We start from the raw sequence: 14,903 nt of genomic DNA on the forward strand, positions 1-14,903 counted from the left end.
GAGCAGCAGCAGGGACTTCACGGGGCCCAGGGACTCTTGGGGGCACTGCTGCACACCTCCAGTAGGGTGCCGTGAGAATGCGCCCCCGTGTTTGTGCAGCGTTGGGACGCAGGAGTGGAATGAAGCACAGGTAGCTCGGAAGGGTGCCCCCCTCCCTTTCCGGCCCCAGAGGAACCGGCAGGAACCGGCCCCAGTGGGTGGCACCCCCCACTGCCACTGCTGTCTGGGCCATCCTAATGGAGGGTCTGCTGGAGGGGCTCTATCTGGGAACACAGCAGGGCCCTAAGCTCAGTAAATGGGCCCGGGGACAGCCTCCCTTCTCTGGCTGGGGACACCCCCCTTGTGCGAAACAAGCCAAGAGGAGATTCCCAGTTGCCTGGGGCTGGGAGGGTGTTGCTTACAGGGTCTGGGGCACACAAGCACCTCCGTCCCGGATGGTGACTGGGGACCCGCCGGAGCAACCACTGAAGCGCATCTTTTTCTCGTCCTTTTAGTTCTTCCTCCCACAGTGTGCTTCTTGTTGCTGCCGCCTCATTCGGTTCTGGGGGTCCCAGGGAGGTCGGCATTTTCTCGCCTCTCACCCTTTTCTCCCCACCTGCCTGTGGGAAGGTGCCTGGCGCACTGGCCGCCCCTGCAGGTGCAGTGGGCGGGGCAGCTCTCGCAGCCGAGTAGGTCAGGTGGCGGTCTGTGGTGTCTCCAACCAGCCTCTCTGTCTCTGTGTGGGCGTGAGCCACTGGGAGGACCCCTGCCCCAGCAAACAGCGCCCCGCCGTGTGCCGAACCTCTGCTTGCACTTCATGGTGCTGGGTCTCAGGGAAGAGTGAGCTTGTGCCCCACACCCTAGGATGCGTGTGCCCGCCACCCAGACGGGATCTGGGTCTCCAATGTTGAGTGAACTCCAGCTTCAAACAACGGCCAATGTCCTGATCGAAATGACCAACTTTAAAGGATCAGCTGGTCTCTTTCTTTGTCAAGAAAATCAATAATACAGGGACAGGCCTGTGTTTTTCTCTCGTTTCCCCCTATGGGGCTGTCAGTGTATCTCGTCCCAGGAATGGCTTCTTATACTCTGGTGTGCGTGCCAGCCCTGGCCCAGCCTTTCTAAATGAAATTCAGGTTCCTCTGTCGCTCACTGCAACACTGTGGCTTTTCCGTCAAACTCTTGCCAGGGGACCTCGTGAGCCCCCACTCTCTCATCACCCCCCACTGCCACCGCTGCCTGGACGCAGCCTCCAGTCCGTCCCCAGTGCCTGCCCAGCTTTGCCCAGCTTTGCTCCAGACCAGCCTCACCTGTCTGAGGAGACCGGGGTAGCACCTCCGGGGGCCACAGTGACCACCATCGGGCCCCCCTCCACCCAAGGCCCAAGTGCCTTTGGGTGTTTGGCACTGGCTTCCTCCCACTCAGAGAGAGGGATGTTATTTTAACGCAGCTCTCAGGGATGTGGGTTCTGTCCGCTGTGTTAAGCCCGCCATCCATCACACACCACCTCTGCCATGGCCAGTGTCTGGACACCAGCTTGGAGGACGATGCTCGACCCCCCGAGCCCCTTCTCCATGCTCCTAGGAAGGACACATCCAGGTCACAAGCCCGTAGGAATGGTCTCTGCAGGACAGTCCCCACCCCTCCCCCAAGCCTGAGAAGCTGCTCTTGGGCATTAGCTGGGCTCTCCTGCATCCTGCCGGGTGGAGGGAATGTGGTTGCAGCTCCTGAGCCAGGGGAGCTGCCAGACCCCACCCTCGCGGTGGCAGCTCCAGTGCGTCTCAGCCCCTGTGACCTCCACCCCAGCTCTGCAGTCTGGAAAGGAATGAGTGCATCTTGCAAATACCACTCGCCCAAGGCGAGCCAGTTTTAGTCCTGGGCACGGGGGAAGGTGTTAGTTTGTCGTGGCTGGTTTCTCTCCCTTTCACGCTGCCCCCACCCCTGAGTTCACCCAGAGAAGGACATCAAGACGGGCACATTACCCTGTGTGCCATAACCTTGCCCCCTGCCCAGGCATACACAATTCTTAATAAACCCCATTATCTGAAAACCCAAGAGTAGAAAACAAACGAGGGGGGCTGATTATTTGTTACAAAATGATGCGTTCCTTTACAGAAGGACGCACCACAGGTTTCTCTTAAGTACTTAGTTTCCCCTGGTGTGTTTTAAATGTTATTCGGTGAGAATGAAGTCTTTATAAATAGAACTTTTAGAAGCCTGTCTCTGGAGCTCAAGTACATACCCACGACCCACACTCACACACAGGCCAGTTCGGTTGGGAAGCTTCCAAATAGGTCTCCGTGGGGAGTGCCCACCCCTGCTGAGCACCTTCTGCGCTGCGCTTCTCCGGGACCGTTTCCATCACACGTCACACCCAGCCCAGGCGGACCGGCGCCCGAGGCCCGAGCCCTCCTCATCTGTGAGCGGCCCAGTCGGGTGCACACCTGGTGCCCCTGGTTGCTGACCCGTGCGTGCGCTCACTCTTTCCCCCCCAGAAGCTGCTCCAGGCTGACTCCCGCCTTGCTGTAGCCCAGGCCATTGCCACGCTCTGCGGCCCCTCTGCTTCCAGTCCTCCCCTTTCTGGGCCGAGAGCTAAAAATAACTGTGTTCTTTAAGGAAATGTCCCGATTGTGAATTTCAGATCCCCTATTCTCCCCTACCTTTATTTATTTATTTATTTATTTTTGCTTTATTTCCCCCCAAAAGCAAAAACTGTAGTCGAAGGAATCCAGCAACCTCCCGGTAGTTTTAAGTAACCTGGAGTGCCCTTACGTATTCTGTGCTAACTAGAATGAAAACGCCATGCCAAGCCGTGTTCCCCCTTCGGCTGCGTGTCTCTCTGATGCTCTGAGCCCATCGGTGGGCGCAGGGTGCTTTCGACAGCCCTGCAGAGTTCCGAGAGGCCGTGTGGCTTCCTGAACGGCACTCACTCCCGTTACAGGGTGTCTATTATAAGCAGAATCTGGTGTCTTTCTAAATGGTGCCCCAGGGCCTCGGCAATAATTGTTTAATTAAATAAAGCACTCCTTCTAAAGTAATAATCGTGCCCCTCCACGGTGCGGGCGTCCCGACCAGCACGCTGCCTTGTGGGCCGTGCAGAGAATAAAAGTGTCTGTGGGCATGTGCTCCAGACTGCAGACTGGCCCCGAGGGGACGGCGACTGAAGAACCCCAGAGGAAGCTAGCAGAAAGGAGCCTGGGGCAGGGGCGTGATGGCCACGAGGCAGAGATGAACAATTAGGGTGCATATGAATAAGTAACTGCTGATTAATTAGCATGAGCTGGGGACTTCTCCCAGGGTTAGTCTAGAGGAGACAAGGTCCATTTTAATCAGCCTTCAAGTGCAAAGGGAGGGACTGCAGGCGGTGTGCCCGGCAGATGCCGTGCGTGCGGCAGGCGTGAATCCTGGGGCACAGAGCGCACGGGACATACTGAGTTTGGCCGTGGGAAGAGCGTGTAGTCGCAGGTTGAGACGGTCTCTGAAAACTGTGACAGAGCAGAGACGAGACCGCTACCACTGGGCCAGGTGCTGGGCGCTGACCAGGGCTGGGAGACACTCACACACACACAGAGTCTGCGTGACGTCCAAGCAGTTCCGGCGCCTCCCTCCTCACGGATGCAGGGAGGCCGGCTCCACCTGAGAGGCAGGTAACCGGCCTCCAGAAGCACTGCCCAGCTGGTTCCCTTCGCCAGGTCAGTAGTAGGAGCCTCCAGTGTGTGTCAGAGTTTGGCCCCAGGACCAGCTGGCATGAGAGGACCACCCCGGGCACTTGTGAAACGCAGAGATGCCTGGGTCTCGTCCCAGGCCTAGCGTAGCAGAATGTGAGGCCCAGGAGCCTGCGCCTTCGGCCACTACTGAAGCTGACCCTGTCCCGTCCCCTTTGAGGGCCAACCCTCCCAGTGTACCTGCTCTGGTCTCCCTTAGGGAACGGCTCCCCGAGCCGTGTCTGTGCAGGCAGCGGTCGGAGACCTCCTGCGCCTTGCCTCTTCCGGGGACAGACAGCGGCCAGGCGTCCGCAGGTCTCCAGCCTGGCGTCACTGCTAACTTGCTGGAGTGGCTGCCTCAGGCACTTTGGTGCCCACGAACAGCATCCCTCCTGCTCCCATCAAACCACTGTTAGACTCCAAGGGCCCCCAGGGGAAAAGGGCTCCAGCAGCAGCCCTTTGCCAGGGGCTGCTTTGTTACCTGGGCCAGCGGGTCCCTCCTGGCTCCCTATGGGCAATGCTCTGGGCTGCTGCTTGGAACCCACAGTGTGTTGGCCCCACAGAGGGGCCTCGCTGACCGTTGACCAGGGATACAGCCAGGGGCTATTACTGTGACTTCGCACGCCCAGTCGGCCAGAGCGTGTTTGTCAGCTGGCCCGACTGCCCTCTCCCCGCCTTCCCCGCCTCCAAGGTTACTCAGTGCCGGGAAGGAGTCCTGTTCCAACCCTGCTCTGTTGGGTCTATTTCGAGGCCGCACGTCAGCGGGCAGAGGGGTGGAGCCAGCTCCTGTGTGGCTCCTCTCCGCAGGGCCCCCGTGTTCTGGGCACCTGACTCCTTCCCTCCCACCGCCACCCGCTCTTCCTGCACAGGGACAAGCGGCAGAGTGGAATGAGGAGGGAAGGAGCGAGAGCATCTGCCGAGATCACCTGGCACCTCTCGAGCACAAACACCAGGCCGCTGAGGTGACAGAGGGCGATGGCTCTGCCTCCTCACAGCCCGAGCAGGGGCACCAGAGCGATCAGATTCCTGTGGGTAACCGGAGATGCAGACAGCCCTGCAGGCTCTGAGCTCGGGGGGCAGACACGCCGCTCCTCACCCAGAGCGTCTGAGCAGCAGAGTTCCCCACAGAGTTGGGGGGGGGCTTTCTTCCAAGGGGCTGAGGTGCAGGGTTGATGGTCCCGAGGCTCCCCACCCTGCATCGCTCATGACACCGTCCACGGTGTGCCGTGCACTCCCCCAGCCTACCTCTTCCCAAGTCCTCTCATGCTGAGGACCTGGAAGGACCAGTTGACCCCAGCCTGGCCCCGACTGCCGCTTCCCAGCCCTTGGCTCATGTGGCCAAGCAAGGTGAATGCCTCCAGCTCTCTGGGTGTGCAAGGCAGCCCCCCAGTTCCTCCCAGCCCCAGCTCCCCAGGAACAGCCCTGGGCAGGTAATGCCATGCACCCACCCCCTCTTCGCTGGCATTCTGCATAGATAGACCAAGTCACAGCTGGCTTGATTCTCCCTCCATGCAGAGATCTCAGTGGCTGAACAGTGAGAGCCAGGAGACCAAGCCTCGGTGCCCAGGGAAATTTGCATCTTTGATCCACTCACTCAGCCCAAGGAGAGTGGGACGATGCTGCTCTCTGGAGCTTTCCCACTGTCCGCCCGTGGGGGGAGCCCCGCTTCCCCCCATACCCGTTCCCGTTTGCCACAGAGGTTGTATTGCAGCCTACCCTGGACACTCGCACCCTCCTCGCTGTGGCCCAGGGGACCTTGCTGCAAGGACCTGGACAGCGTGTCCACTGCAGCCCAGCTGGGTGGGCAGCGAGCTCTCCCCGCCTCCCAGAACTTGTAGTTCAAAGGATTACAGTCCCTTTCAAGCCTGCTCCCATTAGAACAAAGAGGAGTCCCCCCTCCCAGGGGAGGCAGGAGAGCCCTGGGGCCTACCGAGCTCGCTCCGTCCGAGGCCAGGCCCCTCCCAGCATGAGGCTCGCCCCAAGGTCAGGAGGCTTTTCTGCTTCTGGAATTTCACTCTCTCAGCCCTACTGACTACAATGAATCTGACTGTCATTTCCCTGATTACAGCCCTTTAAAAGCTGCTGTCTGTAAGGCAGTGTCTAAATTCACGTGGCATAGCCTGCTCCAGTCTCATTCTGGAAGCTTCTCTCTCCACCCTCACTGGCCACCGCCCTCCAGAGGCACTGGGCTCCTTCCCAGCTCCACCGCCCTCGCTTGCCTTTCCTTTGCTTGAGTTCAGTGAGCACTCGCTTTTATTCCAGACTGAGCTCGGGACCCCTTGCCCCGAGACCCCTGCAGCCCACACTCCTCCCCTCGCCCCTGCCGCGGCGTTCCCGGGACTGCCACACGTTTCTCTTCGGCTGCTCCGCCTCACCGTGAGCTCCTCAGGGCGGGGCTCTGTCTGGAGCCAGCATGGGGCCTCACGCGGGGGCTGGCTCTGAGATTGTTGGCATGAACGAGGCCACCCTTGAGTGGGCCACCACCACTGGACAAGTCCCTCCATCAGCCCTCAGGGCTGCTCGCCACAGCTGGCGGCCACCACTCCAGCCAGGAAGGCCAGCTGGCCCCGTCCTTTCCCAGAGGCCTCGCCATCCTCTGCGCCTCATTGCAGGGCAGAGGCTACCCCTCAGCCAGGGCTCACGGAGACCTGTCTTAGGGGTGAAGGGTGGAGGGGAGCAACCAGAAGCGGGCTGTGCGCTTTCTCGCCGTCTCTGGACCTAAAGTGCAAGCAGTGAGGTGCCAGCCTCAAAGTCAGGCCTGCTCCTCTAGCCAGAGCCCCCACATCCCTCAGCCTCACACACACACACGCACCCTCTGTCCCCACCAGCTCCTTGGCCTGGGGTCTTAAAGCCCACCTAGCTCAAGGTCAAGCCTCCGTCTTTCCACCTGGGCATGGGGTGTGGGCTTTATCTCCTCTTTCATGCTGTGAGCAGCCAGGCCGTCCTTTATAAACCCCGGAGGCGTATACTCATGGAGTGAGTGACTGTGTGGGTTTTCCACAATATTCATCTCTCCCCCCAAACCACAAAGGTTGCAACTTTGGCATCAAATCCTTGGGAGTCTGCCCACCATCAGGTACCATCTGGCCTTTCAGCTGAAGCAGAGAACACAGGCACGCAGTCTTGTCCAATAAGAGGGTGAGGGGGACAGTGGCCATGCCAGACTGACGCCACTGGACCAGCCCAGCCCCTGAGGAGGTTGGTGGGGGGGTGGAGAGACTCCTCCTATAGGGTGAACTCCAAGGGGGCAGTGAAGGGCCTTCAGAGGGACTGGGCCTGGATATGGAACCCCGAGTTCCAGTCTCACCTGTGTCTTGGCAGTTACGAGATATTATTTAATGCCCCTCGAGCTTGGTTTTCTAAAGTAAAGACCGTAATCAATTCATAGGGTGTCAGGGTTAAAAAGAGATCTGAGGTGGAAGTTCTCTTAGGTTGTGTCTGGGCGCACAGGGGTGCTCAGGACCGTTGGTTCTCAGGCCTTTCTCCCAGCCTCTCTCCTCCCTGGCCCCAGGGCACGGCCTCCTGCTGGTGGCCCTGTCTCCTCGGGAGAGCCAGCCAAGGCCAGGAAGGCTCTGGGGATCGGGTGGCTGTTTGGAAGCAGAGCTCCCTCCTCACCAGCAGCGTTCCCTCTGAACGTGACCTCCAGCCGTGTCTCAGCTGGGGCTTGGAGAGGGTGCGGGGATCGGCACCTGGTCCAGGTGTCCGGGATCTGTCCTGGTTCCCAGGGTGGGGCCCAGGGACAGATTGTGACGCGACAGTCAAGATGGCCGCCTGGGAGCCAGAGCAGCCTGTGTCAGGGAAGACGTGGGCCCCACCAGCCGTTGCTGGCGGTGCGTGGCCACCCCCTGGCGCTGCAGGAGCCCTCCGGTGGGGGTGCCTTCTCCCCCGACCCCCGGGTGGGCTCAGCACCCTCCCCTCCCGGGGGCTCAGTGTCTTGTAGCAGCCAGAGGCCCACCTTTTGATGAGAGCCAATGACTTCACATGTCTCCGCAGTCACTCATTCAGAATGGGACCGACTCTTCAGTGTGAGTGGACTCGGTGTGCTGAGGAGGGAAGCCACGAGATAACAGTTGGATTCACGAGTCAACTGTGCTCAGGAGCACACACCTATAAAATACCTAGGCCCTAACTCTCCACTTTTATCTTTCGGCCTCACCTGACTCTCAGTCTTTTAACCCACTCAGGAAGCATCTCCCAAGGACGTCCTAGGTGAGGGTTGGGAGGGACCCAGGGGCCGGCCTCCAGGGTAACGCACTCTGAGCTGGAGGGTGTCAGGTGGACACACCTCGCGGCCCTGAAGCCTGTGGTCCCTGTGTTGTCCCCCGATGCCTCAGGGCTCCCCTCCTTTTTGTGGATGACGCTGCAGGCGTAGTCATTGAAGTCGGGAAGATGAAAACTACGAAACCAAAATGTTCAGAGCCACTTGAGAAACAAAAATAGAACCCTTGAACACTCCTCCACCGCACTTCAAGGTCATGTGCAAGCGTGGTTCCCTGCAGGGATGGGCTCCTGCTGAGTCGCCATTAACCCCAACTGGCTCCTAACCACCACCACCCCCCTCCCGGGGACGGCCCTGCAGGCTGGGCACCCGCTCCCTCCACACTTTAAGGGACCTCCAGGGTCGGTCCAGAGAGCTCTGCTGGGCCATGGGCACGCTGCCCTCTGCACCTGAACTAGCCCCCGAGCCTGCTGCGCCCATGTGTCTGCGGCAGCCCTGCGGAGCCTGTGTGTTTAGGGTCGTCCCATGGCACTGGCCATGCAGCCTTCCAAGACCTGTCGGTTCGCCACCCCTGTCAGGTAACAGAGAGACCCCTGTCCCCCAGCCCTAGAGCGAGGAGGCAGCGCTAAGCAGACCCACCGGCCTTTTCTGTTGAAGCTCCAGGAACTGACAGGTGGGGTGACGGGAAGGCTGGCGCCCGGATTCCTGGCTCCTGGAAGCTCCATCTCACCACACCAGGAGCCAGAAACAAACAAGCAAGCCCCAAGCCCCTTATTTCCACAGGGAAATAAATGAACAGGTACTCTGAGAACTGGCCATCTAGCAAGTCACCGGCCCTCAGATGGAGGGGACACCGCGGCATTGCCTTTGTGCCTCGCCGGCCACTGCTGGCTTCATGACCATTGGGCTTTTGTCCCCACGGGATGCTGCCATTGGCTCACGTCTAGGTCAGGGGACAGAGCTGGGAGGACCCCCCAGCTGGATCCACAGTTGGCTGACTGTCCTGTCTTCTAGGGTATTTTCTCTCTCTCATGTGTTGCAGAAGGTAATCTTGGTGATCGTTCTTTGTCCCATGGAGTGGGCAGGGGTTCTTAGGACAATGGCTGGCAGTTCCTGGTGAAGGGTCCCCTCTCTCGGGCAGCACAGCATGTCTCTCCCACCCCGTGGCCGGGGGGCCGGCTGCCCTGACTGCACGAGGAAGGGGCGGCTCGAATTGGGGCTGAGCCTTCAGCTCCCAGACGCCACAGTGTCCTGAGCATCCTCACCTCAGGGCCTTGGCACAGCCGCTGTCGTGTCCAGCATCTGCCACACGGGTTCTGCGGAGTGGATGCCCCTCCTGCCTCTGGCGGACAGAGGACTGAAATTAGATTAGGACTCTCTTTAGTCCCCTATCCTTGGGGGACTGGTGAAAATGCGGCTCCTTTCCTGGCAGAGGCTGGTGAAATGTGGCTCCTCCCTGCCAGGCGTGCCCTCCAGGCTTGTGCCCAGTCTGCTCCGTCCTCCTGTGAGGGGACACAGCCGGTCCCAGCGAGGGCAACCAGAAGGCAACCGCTGGGTGAAGGGCGTGCTTTTGAGTGCGACCTGATGGACAGCAGGACTTTGCCCAGCAGACATGAGTGAGCAGCTGGCCGAGCAAAGCGACGGGAGGCGCCGAGCCCGCTGGGACGCGCGCAGCCCAGGGCTGCTGGACTGTGGGCTCTGGGGGCGCTGTCTTCAGAAGCAAGGTTGAGGACGTGTCTGGGATGAGACCATGGGCCACCGGGCTTTGTCCTGTCTACAACAAGTCCTTGAGAGTTAACGAGAGCCAGTGCGGTTGGGGCCAAGTGTGGGGGGACGGCGCCGACACCAGCTGGCTCTGGGCCTGGGAAGGAGAGGGCAGGGACAAGGCCATGGGGACAGATTCCCCAGGGGACAGCCCACACCTCCCCCCAGCCCTTTGCCTACTGGATTCCTCTTACTTTGGTTACTAGTTCCTGTGTTAACCCCCATGTCCCTGCCCAACAGGGTCAGGAGCCCTTGCGCTGCCCCCGTTTCCCACCCAGGGCTGCAAGAAACCCATTTCTATGACAGCTACGCCAGCAGGTTAGACGCTCAAGACCCATCCAGAGCATGGGGGAGGGTTAGTGTTGTTGGGAGTTCAGAGCCAGAGCGACCAGAGGTGGCTGGTGCGCTCGACCCACGCCAGGGGATGTATGATGAGAGGCAGCCGTGTGAGCCTCGGGGCCCTGTGTGACATTCGCAGTGCCGCTGGGACACTGACAGAGCCTCGGCCGAGCACTGCTGGCAGCACCTCAGGGACATGCACCGCTATGTGTCCCTTGAGTTGGGCAGGGCTGCCAGGGGCCTTGGGTGCACATCTAAACTCACCCCCCGGTCAGGGGGCGGCAGCAGCCCTTTGCTCCCCCAGGTCTGTCTCGGGCTTTTTTCCTGGTGACCGGTTTTGAAGATTTTATCAGAACCCAAAGTGGTGTCCTCCCCTCCCCTCCCCTCCCCTCCCCTCCCCTCCCCTCCCCTCCCTTCTTTCTAGAAACACATTTGGCTGCAGCGGTTGGCGCCCCTGCACTCTGTCCTGAGCTGGGTTGGGAGAGTCCTTGAACAGAGACTGTGAAGTGATCAATGGCATTTGGGGGCTGGAAAATTGCTCAGGAGCCAGCTAATTTATAATGTCACATAGGCTAGACAAGAAGGCCCAAGAGGATTGGCTGTCTCTTGGCTTTTTTTTTTTCCTTTATAGAAATGGGAAGGGAAAATAGAAGGGGCCACGCTTGGCTGTTCAGCATTCAGAGACGAGCTCTGTCCACGCTAGACCATCGGGACACCGGGGCTGTTTGGTCTCCTGCGCCCCCCTTACTTCCCAGAGACCTGGCAGCCCGTGCCGCTGCTGTGAACCCTCCTTTCCCGGCCCAGATGCTGGCCCTGCAGTTGCCAAGCCTGGCTCTGACTAATTCGCAGAGGACACCTGTTCCATAACGAGCCCCAGCTGGCGCTGTGTGTCTGGGTCTGGGCGCCCTCTGGGCCGAGCCACGGCCCCTGTGTGGCGGTCTGTGCGTGTTCCTCTGACAAAGCGGCCCTGCGCCCTCCCGAGTGGGGTGGTCAGTCTGTGGTCCTGGGTGTTAAAAGAAAAAGAAACCACATCCCAGCCGCCGTCCAGCCATGGGCGTCTCAGCTGTTGACCAAACAAGTCTCCCAAAGAGCCCTGCCTGTTCCCACTCTGAGGACAGACCTGCTGTCCCTAGACCTGAACATCACCGTGCCAGGCAGGGGCCACCCCTCTGAGCGCCTCTCGACCCTCATGCCCAGCACTGAGCTGGCGCCTCCTGGACAGCTCTTGCTCCCCCTCCTTGAGATGCACTGTACCCCAGTCTCTCTACACGAAGGGATGCCCTAGCCGCTGGGGTCCCATCCGATGGGGTTTTATAGAAGGGGCTCGTGTGGTGGGGTCTTGATAAACATCTGCCAAGGGGGAGGCTGAGGGTGGCTTCGGCGGCATCCGAGGGAGGGTTCCTAGAGGGAAGGAAGGGCCCGCCTGCTTTTTTGTGGCTGCCTCTCCTCTCCGCGCCCCCACCCCCCAGTTTTACACAGTGGAACTCGATAAAGAGCAGTCTTTAGCCTTCAAAGATGAGAGCTGACCTCCCATGGAAGCCACCTCCCTGGGAATGCCCAGCACCCACAGCAGCTGGAGCCCCACGTGTTCAGTGGGAGGCGTTGCAGGTCGGAGGGCCCCAGGCACACCAGGAGTCCGGATTCGGTCCGGCCACGGTTACAGGGAAACTTTTGTGGCCAGTGGCTTTGTATGTATTCTCCCCGAGACATCTCCTGCTCCCGTCCTTCAGAGGAGAAACCCATCAGTGGAAAGTCTCCCTGCGGCAGTACTTTTCCGAAGTGACTTGCTGAGACTGCAGCACACAGACTGGCTCTGCCCAGAGGGGGCGATTCCACACCTTCCTGAGTCTCCAGCCCCCTCTCCTGGGGCCTGAGTCCCTGTCCTCTGCCTCCCCAGTCACGCCTGGCCTGGTGGCGGCGCCTCTCCCCCCACCCTGAACTGAAGCAGATCTGGGGCGTGGGAGCCCGGTGCAAAGCCCTTTCCAGAACCCTCCCAGCCCTGGCCTGGCCAGGCCTTATCCACCCAGCTAATTAGAGCCTCGTCTTCCCTGTCCCTCATTCTCACAGTGATAATGGACTTGGATAAGAGGTCACAGCTTCTTCCACATCCTGCTCTCCTTGCGATGGGGGAGGGCCGGGCTCAGCCCCCCTCTGGCGGGGCTCCCGCCTGCCTGTCACAGGGCAGCCAGCTGGCCGCCAGACCCAGCAGCTGTGAGATACTCACCCCTATCACAGGGCCAGGGCCTGGCTCCCCAGAGCGGGCCCCGCCCCCCGCAGTGGGGCTTCGCAGTGGGGCTTCCCAGCGGGCTGCCGCATCTCTGGTGAGCTGAGCATCATTAGCGTTAACGTGGTAAGACGGCGCCCTGTAAATGGTAATCAGGTCTGACGCTCCGCTGCTGCTTCCGAGTGGCAGATTGGAAGTGTGGCCATCATGGTAATGCCAACCAGCAGCGGCGTTTCATGCCTCCGCTCCCTGGGCGCCCAATTCGGCGTGACGGTCCCAGCCTTCCCCCACATCCCTGCCCCCCTCTCTACTGTGCCTCGTGCCCATTTTCTTTCTCAAAGCAGGTTCGATTCCCCACCACAGACCAGTTTTCTAAGAGACAGGCTTTCAGTTTTTTAAAAGTACACACTCTCCCTCGTTCTCTCTCCAAAGAGAAAGAGACCCAAGGTGCTGGCGGCCCCCACTCCTCGGGCTGGACGCCCAGCCCCATGCCCAGACTTTCCATGCCCACTTTTCCGGGTGCAGGCCCTCCCTTCTCTTCGTGGCCCGGGGTAGTTCTCTGAGGGGTTTGCCCTGGAAGCCACTGGCGCTGGTTCTCTGCTTCCCCTTCTCTTAAAGTTTGAAACATTGCTAATTAACAACATCCTCGTTGGCCCTTTCCTCTGAACCCTTCAGAACAGTGTCCCCTGCCCCTTGTGTCCTTCCCAGTATGCCACAAGGGCACCAGGCGTGCCGAGCTTCTCCAGACCCTCATCTTCCTGCCGCCTTGGGCCTGGTCTGTGCCCGTGTCCCGCTCAGTGCCGGGCTGTGAATCCTAGTGTTTGCAGGAGAGCAGTGAGCAGGCGGCAGCCTCAGCATGTCCCCTGGGACTTGCCTGGAAATTCCTTTCCAGGAGCCTCAAGACAATAGGTGTGAGGAACGGCAGCGAAGCGTGGCTCTGGGTCCCTGTGGTGGCCGTGACCCTGGAAACTCAGAGCTGACGCTGTCAGACCCTGGGGAGTCTCCACCAGGCCAGGCGCACGCCTGGCTTAGGACTGGCCGGCCCTGGGCAGAGGCCACGTGGAGCGTGGTTCCTCCCCACACACACGCCGTGCCGTGTGCCGCCGGCCTGTGCCCCCCTCACTCCTGTGTTTGTCGCCCAGGCTGTCTTCACCCTCCTCCTGGGACCCTTCACCTTCTTTGACGTCCAGAAGACCAAGTACCTGCAGATCCTTACCTCCCTGATGAGGTGGATCGGTGAGTCTCCCCTTGGCCCTTCCATGACCCTTCTGGAGACAGCCAGGCGGGCTCACGGCCCTCGCCGGGACATGGTGCGGGATTCTGTGGGCTCCTGGGGCCCAGGGAAGGTGGGGGCCCTGCCTGCCTTTTTACTGATGAGGGAATGTAGTAGTAAAAAAGCAGCGTGGCCTCAGGAGGGAGCCGGCAGCACCAGGCCGCCTGACGAGGCCGCCTGACGAGGCCTCCCGCTGTGGGAGGGACCGAGGTCTGCCCGCTGGAGCTGTGCAGGCCGTCTGAGGGTCTCTCCTCTGGCCCCAGCTCACCCCAGGTGATTTTTCTAGAACTCCAAAGGCAATGGGCCCCGAAGGCCTGCTCGTCCTCTCAAGTCTGCACCAGGTTGTCAGTTCGTAGCAAACTCCCTTTTTGTGCTGCGGCCGTGTCCCTGCGACCCTCCGGCATACTCCGCCTCTTCCCTCTCCCATCCGAGGGCCCAGACCGGCCAACAGCCAACGGCTCACTCAGGGTGGCAGTAAGCTGGCTTGGGTTCTAGGAAGACAAAACGGAAAAATAAGCACCAAAGGGACCGGAAAATCATAGATGTGCTGAGCCGGAAACTATCTCGTGCTTAATTAGAATTTGTCCCGCCATCTGTTGGAATGAGGCGGGAGAACAGCAGGAGCCCGCCCGAGCGGGCCCCCAGAGCTCCAGGCAAGCCGAGAAGCCTTGAGGCTGCCACCCCCGCCCCCACTTTCTCCGCGCCGTCCTTCAGCGTCCGCTCCAGAGCCCCTCGAGCCACCAGGATGGGGTCAAGAGGGTCAGATGGCCTTTTCGAACGGCTGCTTATCCAGGGAAATGTCAGGAAACGTGTGCCGGGTGCCACTGTTGACTCACTTCTGTTGCTCCCCAAATGAGTTCGGGGGAGACCAGGCTGGTCAATGGGGCGACTCAGATTGCCGGCACCCCTGAATTCACATGTACAGTGACAGTCTCTGATCGCCGTCTGGCAGGTGACACTTGGTCAGGACTCAGCAGGCTTCCTGATCAGCCCGGTGCCACCTGGTCGCTCCCCGACCCCAGCCGCTGCTTCTTGCCAGCCCTCCCACTGCACCCCCGGCTGGGCCTGCGCTGGCCGGCAGCAGCGAAGGCAGGACCCCAGGGGACCAGCTGTGCAGACAGAGTACGGCCGAGTGGGAAGCACCGGTAGCACGGTGCCCAGCCCAGGTGGGCAGCCACCTGTTAGCCACTACACGCATCGCCGCTGTCTCCCTCTCTGTCCGCCATCTCCCTAGCCTCTCCCTTGGGGAGGCCTTGAGATCAGGGACGTGGCCCAGGCCACCCCCAGAAAGAGCTGTGGTGCCAGTGTCCCAGAGGGACCTTGAAGCAGCGCTGGTCGGCTCTGTACAGCCTCCCTCTGCCCAACGCCTGCACTGGCCACCACCCCACCACCTTGCAGGAG

General features: G+C 60.5%; 1 protein-coding gene across 2 annotated transcripts in view; it reads left to right on the top strand.

Annotated features, from left to right (window-relative positions):
* The window catches only part of TMEM104 (transmembrane protein 104), a 45,333-nt gene that overhangs the window by 20,957 nt on the left and 9,473 nt on the right, over window positions 1-14,903 (top strand). For both annotated transcript variants that reach the window (XM_045190083.2, XM_024553639.4), the window contains exon 9: window positions 13,372-13,465. In XM_045190083.2, the coding sequence (XP_045046018.2) occupies window positions 13,372-13,465 (94 nt within the window). The remainder of the gene's footprint in view (window positions 1-13,371; window positions 13,466-14,903) is intronic.

Source organism: Desmodus rotundus, chromosome 9 (genome assembly GCF_022682495.2).
Source record: "Desmodus rotundus isolate HL8 chromosome 9, HLdesRot8A.1, whole genome shotgun sequence".
In the NCBI taxonomy this organism is placed as follows: Eukaryota; Metazoa; Chordata; class Mammalia; order Chiroptera; family Phyllostomidae; genus Desmodus; species Desmodus rotundus.